The 10,538-nt window shown below is 39.8% G+C and overlaps 1 protein-coding gene across 5 annotated transcripts in view; it reads right to left on the bottom strand.

Annotated features, from left to right (window-relative positions):
* Positions 1 to 8,126: 8,126 nt before the first annotated feature.
* Positions 8,127 to 10,538, bottom strand: part of slc5a6a (solute carrier family 5 member 6a) — a 108,029-nt gene continuing 105,617 nt past the window's right edge. For all 5 annotated transcript variants that reach the window (XM_048250380.1, XM_048250379.1, XM_048250384.1 and 2 more), the window contains one exon: positions 8,127 to 8,714. In XM_048250380.1, the coding sequence (XP_048106337.1) occupies positions 8,586 to 8,714 (129 nt within the window). In that variant the 3' untranslated portion in view covers positions 8,127 to 8,585. The remainder of the gene's footprint in view (positions 8,715 to 10,538) is intronic.

Genomic DNA, 10,538 nt, shown 5'->3' with positions numbered 1-10,538 from the left:
TCCCATTGTTCAATATTTGATAGCCTGTCACAGAAACGTCATTTTGCTAAAATTGCCCTGATTTGGGGTGTTGATCCGTATGGGAGAACAGGCAAAGTTGTAGCCTAACTTTTTTTCTCTGTTTAAAACTCAGTTTACACGAAGATTATATAGTCAGGTAGAACCCCAGGATAGGTGTGACATAAGGTACGAATGCAATTCTTTGCATAAATTGATAGTGGGGGTGTAGACTCAATCTGACGGGTGCCGCTCATTTTTTTAAATGACAATCTGCCACGCCCCCTTTTTTGACCATAAAACAACTAGATACACATTACTGTATAAACCCATGTATGGTATCAAATGAAAACTTCTCAAACAGAAATTAACAATGTCAATACAAAATGCTAAAAAGTCCGGTAAGGTCACACCGCTGAAATAGTAGGCTGAGCAACAAATTGTCTCAACCCTCAACAATTAATCAAAAGTTAGAAGGAACAAAGTAGCACTTTCTCATAGATTCTGAAAGCAACTATATACAGAACATGTTGCCAGGCTGGCCTTGTACACATCACAAACATCAAGACATTGCTCCCTCGCTGTCATCAGTATCCTCCACTGAAAGTGTAGCCATCTTCAAATTTTTATTTGCACCAACTTCACCACCACTACTGCAGTGGTAGTCCATCTGACTGACAGCAGCAAGAGACCCTGAAGCATGCTGGCACTGCCTTGCATCCACAAGCAACAAGCTGTAGACCTGGCTGTTTTGGGTGCAATGTCAGTGTTGCCATGGACAGGCACAGGAATTCCATCCTCTATTTTCCAGCCTAACAGGGATACATCATCAGTACACATGGGAGGTGGTCAGCAACTCTCCACAGAAAGACTTGCAGCCATGCATGCTTGATGTGTTCCGCTGCATATTCTCTTGTTGGAGGAAGACTCTTTATTTTAGAAGGGTCTCTTATCTTGGTGAATAGCATGTATCTCAACTTACTGAGGCTTTCAACAGTCTTTCCATAATAGAGGCAAGAAAGGAAACCCATTCCTGCCTTCATGCTCATCGGCTTCTAGATCTGTAAAATTCTTCAAATGAAGATTCCTCTTGAGCATCAGATTGATTGCTGAGGTTTTCCCTTTGCCATATGGATATGATGGCACACTGTCACAACCAGACAATGCATGAACAGTCAACAAATCATAACATTTGCAGCCATATTAATGTCAAATACTTTGGGCCAATGTTGGGAAAGTTCACTTTCTATGTGAACTAGTTTAAAGTTCAGTTCACAAATTTTAAAATGAACTAGTTCAGTTCATAGTTCATAATTAAAAATTTTGAACTAAGTTCACACTTTCCAAAAATGAACTAGTTTATAGTTCTTTTTTTTTTTCATATATTGCTGCGAGCTATTATTTTTCAAAACTTTCGTTCAATGAACACGTTCAGGCACAACACTTCTTTGGGCATCCATGGCCTACTGGTTAGGGAATCGGACTTGTGACTGAAGGGTGGCCCATCCGATCCCCGACTGGTAGGAAAAATGTGGGTGGGGGGAGTGACTTAACAGCGCTCTCCCACATGCATATCCACGGATGAGGTGCCCATCATATCTTATGATTTTGAAGCCTGTTAAACTTTTTATGATGTTTGGCTTTTCTATGAAATGTGGCAAAAGTAAACATTTTTAGAGCATAAGACCAGGGTCAAAAAGATGCATCTGAGTTTAGAGATTAATATGATGAAAGAATCTAGGTCAATCTGGTAAGGAGAAATATGCATAATTCACTTTTTTGACAATAGTGCCACCTTTGGGTGCAGTACCCAAAATTTTGGGTTATGTGTAGTGGAGGGTACTGGTTACCATACCTGACAATTTCAAGTTTCTAGGACTTACGGTTTAGGCTGCAGTATGACTTATACAGAATTTTGGCGGAAAATGAATGGCACAGAAACAATAGGGGTCCCGCAGCTGTCCTGCTTGGACCCCTAATAAGAACATAGAAACACAATAGCCAGCTTCAAACCGTTGAGCCAAAGCGAGCTAGGCCAGGCCGTGCCGGGGCTAATTGCTTTCACACCTTCAGGTGCAGGTGCTAACTGGTGCCACTTTGGGGCTATATTGGTGCTACAGGCCCCTGATTTCTGGCCCAACCTAAACGTTGGGCCACTTGGTGCTAGAGCGGGGCTAGGGGTGGTGTCAAGGTGAAGCCGGGGTCAACCCATTGTGTGTGAAGTCGAGAAACATGATAGAATGGAATGGCTATGAAAGCACAAAAGCACAGCAGTATTTGCTAGTAGCCTACACCGAGTTTAGAGATAGCGGTTATCCGTCCGTATTAAAGATGTTTGCCTATCAGTAGGCTAACTCTGTCCAGAGGTCGCCAAGTAGCACAGTCGGCTAAAATTAAAGGTGAACTTATGAGTAAATTAACATAGACACGCGTCCCACTAAATTATTCCTGCCAATGTGTTTTATGCTATCGATAGTGTGGAATAGCCTAGGCTACTTAAAGAAATATCGTAAAAGCTCCAATTTCAGTTTCAGCCCCTTTCGTTAAGAAATTCTAAAATAAAGATGTTTTTTAATATATCAAAATAACATTTGATAAATGAACCTTACATTTTCCAGTAGCCATAGATGTGTATATTTGAACAAAGTCTGGTTTGGTTCTTTGTAGGAGCATCTACTGCCTTCAAAATCCTATTTTCTTTACTGTGCGCTCGGAGTTTGGTGCTGGGCTGGTGGCTCACGCGGCACATCTTCGTGAAATCAAAATTCCACCGGAGCTCCAGGCGGATTTGTAACGTTACACACAGCCTTACAACACTGTTTACAGCTCTTTGATTCACGATAAAATGTCATTTAGATACATGTATATTGTGTGTGCTTGCGTTTCTTTAGGAATCTGCCGTCTTGGTTTGTATAGAAATTAATAGGCTGTGGCATACACGTAAAAGGACAGAAATAGGTGACTGACTTCGATAGCAGGGGTGCGTTTACCAAAACCATAGTTGCTGACCCATTGCAACCAACAAAGTTGCTAAATAAGTTAGCAACTATCGTTTTGGGAATCGCACCCCAGTATAGGAAAAAGATACGCGACATTCTGCTTATCCTGTTTGAAAATGGGTGGAATTGGTGACGTTTTCACAAGAGAAGGCGTGTCGAGGTGTAATGCGGAGAGATAATGGCCTGACAGTCTGAACACAAACGTGTCAGGTTCATGAGGCTTGTAGCCTGGGCTACTATCACCAGATGGCCCCTCAAATGACCCTAGCCTGGCCTGGCTCGACGGTCTGAAGCCGGCTAATGGGTGCCTTTGCAGCTTCGCTGCTTGGCCCCCAATTATACTGCTTGGTCTCCAGTAAGATGAGACAGAAACACAATAGGTGCATACATTCTGTTTGGTCCCCAGTAAAAGGTGATTAAAATAAGCAAAGTCAGAAACACAATCGATGCAGTGTTTTTGCTTGGACCCCAGCAAAGGTGATGCATTATGAGTGTACTGGTTTTACCAATTTAAGTCCATCCATGTGACTGACTAGTTATTTCTGACTGACCGTCCTTGCCATCCAAAAGAAGTTATTGTCCACAATGTTATATGCCGTTTGAACTCAATGAGTTGAGTATTTATTTTACAATAACATAACTGGTAAATCAAAATAAAACAAGCAGCTCAAGCTCATGAAGGCAGGAGACGGACGTAAAAAAGCTGTTGCCTCCAATCAGCCACACCTGGCCTGGCTCTGCCCAGGTATGTTATTGGGGCGGAGTATCCTCAAGGGAGGCACTCCAAACCTGCAGAGGGTGCACAAACTCAAAACAAAAAAGGGTTAAATTTACCCCAACAATGAGTAAAGGTAAAAACACAAAGGCTAAGCCTATGCAGCTTCGCAAAATGAATCAAGGGAACGCTACTAAATATACTAAACTTCAAAACTGTTAAAGGAACCGTATGTAAGAAATGTATTTCAATTAATCATAAAATGGCCCTGATATGTCACTAGACATTAAGAAATCATGTTCATTTCAAATAATCACTGATAGCAGTAGTCCTGCCAGGATATTGTCATTTAAAAAGTGAAATTGCAGCCCTCAACTGATGTTGATGTTGTGTTTTGTCATGTCATGTTGTGTTTTGGCCTGATGCGCCACCCTCCACCTATCTACTAATCACAAAGTCAGTGTTTCCGCATTCCGGGTTGGCAACCTCGAGTCAGGGGGGAGGGGGAGGGGATACAACGCTCTACAGTAATTTGAAAGTGATTGCAGTACCAGTTTTGGCCACAATCTTACATATGGCTCCTTTAACCATGCAGTTCTAAGGGCTGCTACAGACTACAATTATGGAATATATAAGCAGAATAATAAGAAAAGACAGAAAAGCAATAGATGCATATGCAGCTTTGCTGTTTTGCTCCTAGTAAAAGTGATGAATAATAAGCAGGGCTCCGAAACGGTTCAAGGAACGAAAACGAAAACCGAAAACGAACGGAATTTTACGAGGAGCAGAAACGGAAACGAAAACAAAATGATCTTCAACTGTTCCGGAACAGAAACGTTATTCTGAAATCCACAAAACCGGTTAATAACGTTTTTTTTTGTTCTCTATATATTTTATAAAATTTCACAAAAGCATATCCTATGTCAGGGAGACTATTTCCGGTTGTGCGAAAAACAAGCCCGCATCTACACTGTTAATGTGAGCTAACAAGCCGCTATGTAGCCAACTACTGTAGGCGAACAGCCTAATAATTCGATTTCTGCTGTTTGAAAAAAAAAAAAAATGAATAAATGGACCTTTGGTCCAAATGTGTATATTTTGTCTTGCTGTTGTAATGTAACCTATCCGTCTGCCACTTCGGATCTTAGGCCAGCTCGTAGCGTAGGCTACTGAAACTGATTTGGAAATTGTTTGTAGCCTATGCGTAATAGCCTATTTTGCCTGTCCACGCCTTGTTGTTTTAAAGTCGGGATTTGAAATGTTTGCGCAATTGTAGCCTATTCTATGTAGAAGAGTTAAACGGGAAATATGAGATAGGCCTTGTCAGCAACAGACAGGTTCGTTTATAAACAGGGTTGGAATTATAGCGCAAGCCTTTGAAGATCTCCATATGGATAAAACTTAGGCTACAATCAGGTAAGGAGTTTAGCACGTATCCAGAAATATTTTTGATAAGAAATTATTTGTAGGCATAGGTTAGGCCTACAGTAAGTCTGGCTATGGGATGGATAGCCCATCTGAATGTTTTTGGATGCTGCCTGTGATTTATTATTTTTGGGCATAGCTACGGTAGGCTAAATCAAGGGGAAATAATGAGTAGGGGAGAGCCGGGACAGTTGAAACACTTTTTAATTAAACGTAATTTACATAGCGATCGTACCACACTGAAAGCTAATATTTGGTCACTAGTAACCTACATCTGTCCTCTGTCAAATACAGATGCATTTTCAGCTTTGAACAAAACCGTTCAGGAATTATTACAACAAAAGTGGGATGTGCGTAATGTTTCATTCGTCCCTCCTGGTCGGGACAGTTGAAACAACATAAGGGGACGAATGAAACATACAGTTTAAGCCATATAAACATCCAACAACTTCGAAATTTTACTACATATCATGAATGGTACTCCCAAAAGTTTTTATTTTAGATATATTGTTGCAGGGCTATACGTCTACTGAAAAGCGTACCACCATTGGTGGTACGTCTTTGTGCATGTCTGTTAACAACTCATTGCCATCATCATGAAGCGTGTATGAAGCGGTTTTTGAAATATCATGCCCTGTGGATGATTCTGCCATGTTTATAGCTAGAACGGTAAGCTTTCCCATTTATATCATGTTTATATTGTTGAAAATGTCGTTTCACTAGGTTTTTAGGTGGGTTAGGCCAATGCACATCCAAATAAGGAGGCTTAACGACCCACCGGCCGTCAGTCTCCATAGGATAACATGGGGAAACTCAACCCCCTATCTGGTGGGCCCAAATGTATTTTCATCTTCCTAAAACTGTTTTTCTATGTCTTACCTCCATAAATAATTGTTTAAACACACCTATTTGTGAATTTAATTAAAATACATGGAGTTACAGCCTGGTGGGGACGATTGAAACACGTGTTTCAATCGTCCCGACACAGACATATGTCACTACAGCTTGATTTGCTTTCCATGTAAACAAGCATGCGATATGAAAGTCTGGGATTGTGGAGAACACTAAATGGTCTACTGAATAAGCATTAAGTCAAAACTTTAAATGAAAAACACTCATTGATAATCGAAAAAATGTAACCACTAATGAAGTTTACTTTTGCGCATCAAAACTCGTTTATCGCCAGTAACTCCGTGATGAAATGACATAGCAGGAAGATATTTGGCTGATAGGTTAACATGCTCTATGTTTTGACCGAAGGACGTCTGTCTATCATCATCACACTCGGAGAAAACTGGATTGTTTCATTCGTCCCGTGTTTCAATCGTCCCGGCTCTCCCCTACGTCTCATCTAAGGTAAAGTCCACAAAAATAGACTTGATAGGCCCGCCAAACACTGCCGGAACTTTAAGAACGAACGATATTTTGCGTTCCGAACCGGTTCAGGACCGATATGTTTGTGGCGGAACGCATGCAAGAACGAAAACGTTAAACATAGGCCTACCTGAACCGTTCGGAACGGAACGTTTGAAAAATAATTTCGTTTTCAAGCCCTGATAATAAGTAATGGTAGAAACACACTGGGGCCTACAAAGCTTAGCTGCTTGGGTCCTATAATGTTATACAACCGATAAAATAGATAGAATTTCACTAAAGCAGTGATTTATTATTATTAGTGGGAAGTTATTGCAATAACTTTTTTACCTTTCCACAATTATAACTTCCCACTAATTTAATAAGGTTACACTTTACTTGACAGTATCGACATAAGAGTGATATGACACTGTCATGAATGTGTCATAAACAAGTCATAAACGTTTATGACATAACGCTTCTGTTATAAAGTGACATTCGGTTTTTGTCATAAGAAGTCAGGTTTAAGATTAGGGTTAGGGTTCATGTGTCATGACAGGGCCATGTGTTCATGACAGTGTCATGTCACTCTTTACTTATGTTGATACTGTCAAGTGTTACCTTTAATAATTATTACGTTGATGGGAAATTAGTATTTACATTGGTGGTAGGAAACAGTTACATCTTAAATTTCCCTTTGGGGATCAATAAAGTATCTATCTATCTATCTATCTATCTATCTATCTATCTATCTACATCTGCCAGGAAATTATTACATTGTTGGAATTATGACATTTTGAAAGTGTAGATTCTTTTTATGCTGGTGGTTTATTAAATTGGTGGGAAGTTATTCCGTTGATGGGTGTTACATGGGATGATGCCAACCTCAATGCAGACATTCTGGTGCTGTGGAGGAGTGGTTGGGGAAGTCAGAAGGCAGGCTGGAATAACTTTGGTTGTATACTTTCAAAATCTATCTTTTCTGGCTGTTTTCCCGGATCTCCTACCCTGTCGTTATCATGCGGCTAGCTGGGAAGAAATACAGTCTGTAGAGAGATGTTTTTCTTACTCGATAAACGTTATTGTGTTTGCAAATTCCATCCAGCCAATTAGCTTCACTTCATCATGTTGGCATTGGCAAGTTGCTAATGAAGTTCATTGTGAGCAACTCGCGTAACTTCTTGTGGTCTGTATCGCTATTCACATGGATATGCATGTCAGTCTCCAGCTTTAAGGTATTCTGTCTCTTCGGCTGGCTTCATTCACAAGCAACTTACCAAAGCAACAATTCTCAGAAAGCCAGAGAATTCTTTAAACAATGAGTAACACCAATCAGTATATTAATCAGTATACAATGTAAACAGATCCACCTCTGAGATTTCCTCCCTCAAATTCTCTAACTGATGACCTGATATTTTGAGCTGAGATGAGCCAACCTTAAAGAGATCAGCCTTGAAGGAATGCAATCAGCTCATTATTTTTATTTTAATATGTAGGCTATATTTCCTGTGATGTGTGTGGTTATTATTTAAACTGTTGTCATTACTTTAGCCTACCATGCAAGACAGGCTATTATGAGTTCTGACAATTATTGAAAGCTATTGATGGCAAATAGAATTGAGAAATATTGGGGCAAATTTTCATATTTAACACATTTATTGAGAAACAAGGTATAAGAACATGGGATTTTTACCCTGGCATTGATTTGGGAATCGAGAATCATATAATTTCACTGGTATTGGTATCGACTACCAAATGTTTATGGCATCCCTATTGCATTCTCATGCAAAATAGTCTTTTGTCTGACAAAATTACTTCAGAAATGAGTCAAGTTTACCAGAGATTGCTGCAATTCCAAGGATGATGATCCACAATCTCTGTAGGATATCATGTACAATATGTCACTGATTAACAGAAAAGTTTTGACTATTCAAGTAATACACACATAAAAAATCCTTGACAAGCATTGTCACAAAGGCACAAAGACAAAACCTATCATTTTTAGAAACATGGAAATGGGTTTCAGCTCCATCTTCTTTTTCTCCACTGCTTCTCCATTTGTGGCCAGAAAAAAACAGGTATGTGGATTAGAGCCATTACATGGCTGTTTCCTGCACCACCACCACCACCTCTTCTCCATGACACTTTTCCTCATCTTGGGAGTAAGACACGGCATTAGCATCTTTCTGAGCCATTTCATAGGGCTGCTGGTTCAATGCTGGAGACTGCACAACAGATAGAAACACATACAAAGATAGGGCTGTTTGTTATACATGTTTGTATTTCAATTTCAATTTAATTTCACTTATAGAGCACCAAAACATTACACATGTCTCATGGCGCTTTACAGAATGTTAGATAATCAGATAAAAGAAAATAAGGCCTATGGGTAACAGGGGCAAGAAAAAACTTCCTAGAATTGGAGATACATATAGGAAGAAACCTCGAGCAGATCCACGACTCAAGGGCCTGACCCATCTGCCTAGTCAGTTACAGAACAGTAAGGTCTGTATACATGATAAATGCATAAGTTAGTCAGATGTAGAGAATAGAACATGGTGTTTAAGGCCACCTGAGGTGTATGTTACAAGAGGTGGGATGGTTTCAGTATGATAATGCATGAATCCTATTTAGTGTCAGAAAGTTCAAATAGTCCAATGTGGGAAATGGAATTGTCCAGTGGGGTTGTTAACACATTGGCCAAACACTCAATTGTCTTGAAAACACTGAAAATCAGTTTGGTGTCAAACCTCAAGCCTTGTAGCTATCAAAGAATGATGAAATATTAACATTACTTTCTGACTGGAACTCACCAATGAATACAATCATGAAACAAAATGGCAACATGGGCTGACCTCAATCTCAAAAGGCTTGAGATTTTCCAAAATCCAGACACAAATTCACAGATGCATTGCATTGCACTGCATTGTTTTCAAGTTCAAGTATATACTCTTTTGATCCCGTGAGGGAAATTTGGTTTCTGCATTTATCCCAATCCGTGAATTAGTGAAACACACACAGCAGACAGTGTACACACAGTGAGGTGAAGCACACACTAACCCGGAGCAGTGAGCTGCCTGCTACAGCGGCGCTCAGGGAGCAGTAAGGGTGCCTTGCTCAAGGGCACTGTGGATGTGGGCATGGGAAAGCAGTGTTCAACCACTTCCCCCACCCACATTTTTCCTACTGGGTCGGGGATTGCACCAGCAACCCTTCGGTTACAAGCCCGAAGCCGAAGCAAATATTTTATTATATATTTTCATGGGACAACACTGAGGACATGACACTTTGGTACAATGTAAAGTAGTGAGTGTACAGCTTGTAACGTAAATTTGCTGTCCCCTCAAAATAACTCAACACACAGCCATTAATGTCTAAACAGCTGGCAACAAAAATGAGTACACCCCTACACTTGTATAATACATTTTTCTTTACATTTACTGAGGAAAACAGGCATAAGATTATTCCCAAGTGATCCAATCCAACAGCTCGATAATTACACATCCTGGTTATATAGTTTCTGTCAAATTCCACTGGTAACGCCCTCTTGGAAATAATAACATTTAATTTAAATCACAGGCCACCAAAAGAGCCAGCAAAGAGGGGAGAAGATGCAAACAGAAGAACAGAGACCATTTAACACTTTATCCCGAGTAAACATTTAGCTAGATATTGTTTTGCATATATGCTTCATAACCATCAGTGTGCAGGTAACAGAAGTGTTACTTGTTTGTTAAATGTCACATGTAACAAATGGCTGCACTGTCTGTTGAGACTATTCAAATTCAATTCCTATTACTACTGAAAAAAAATTAACTAACAACTATCGCAATTGGCCTCGATGTGAAGTAATGACTTTAAGCCTTAGTGAAATTATAGCTCATATACTTCATGCAAGATGAATAATGTCATTATGGATTTTCTTATTTTGGCTTAGGCCTATATATACATTTTAATAAATATAATAAAAAATAAAGAAATTAATTGGGTAAATGTTCATATAGGTTTGACGTTAATCTATTTTATACCTGGTGCATCATAGCGCCAAG

This window comes from Alosa alosa, chromosome 8 (genome assembly GCF_017589495.1).
Source record: "Alosa alosa isolate M-15738 ecotype Scorff River chromosome 8, AALO_Geno_1.1, whole genome shotgun sequence".
Taxonomy (NCBI): Eukaryota; Metazoa; Chordata; class Actinopteri; order Clupeiformes; family Clupeidae; genus Alosa; species Alosa alosa.
Note: the sequence above shows the minus strand (reverse complement) of the source record. Positions and strands in the feature narration are given on the sequence as shown.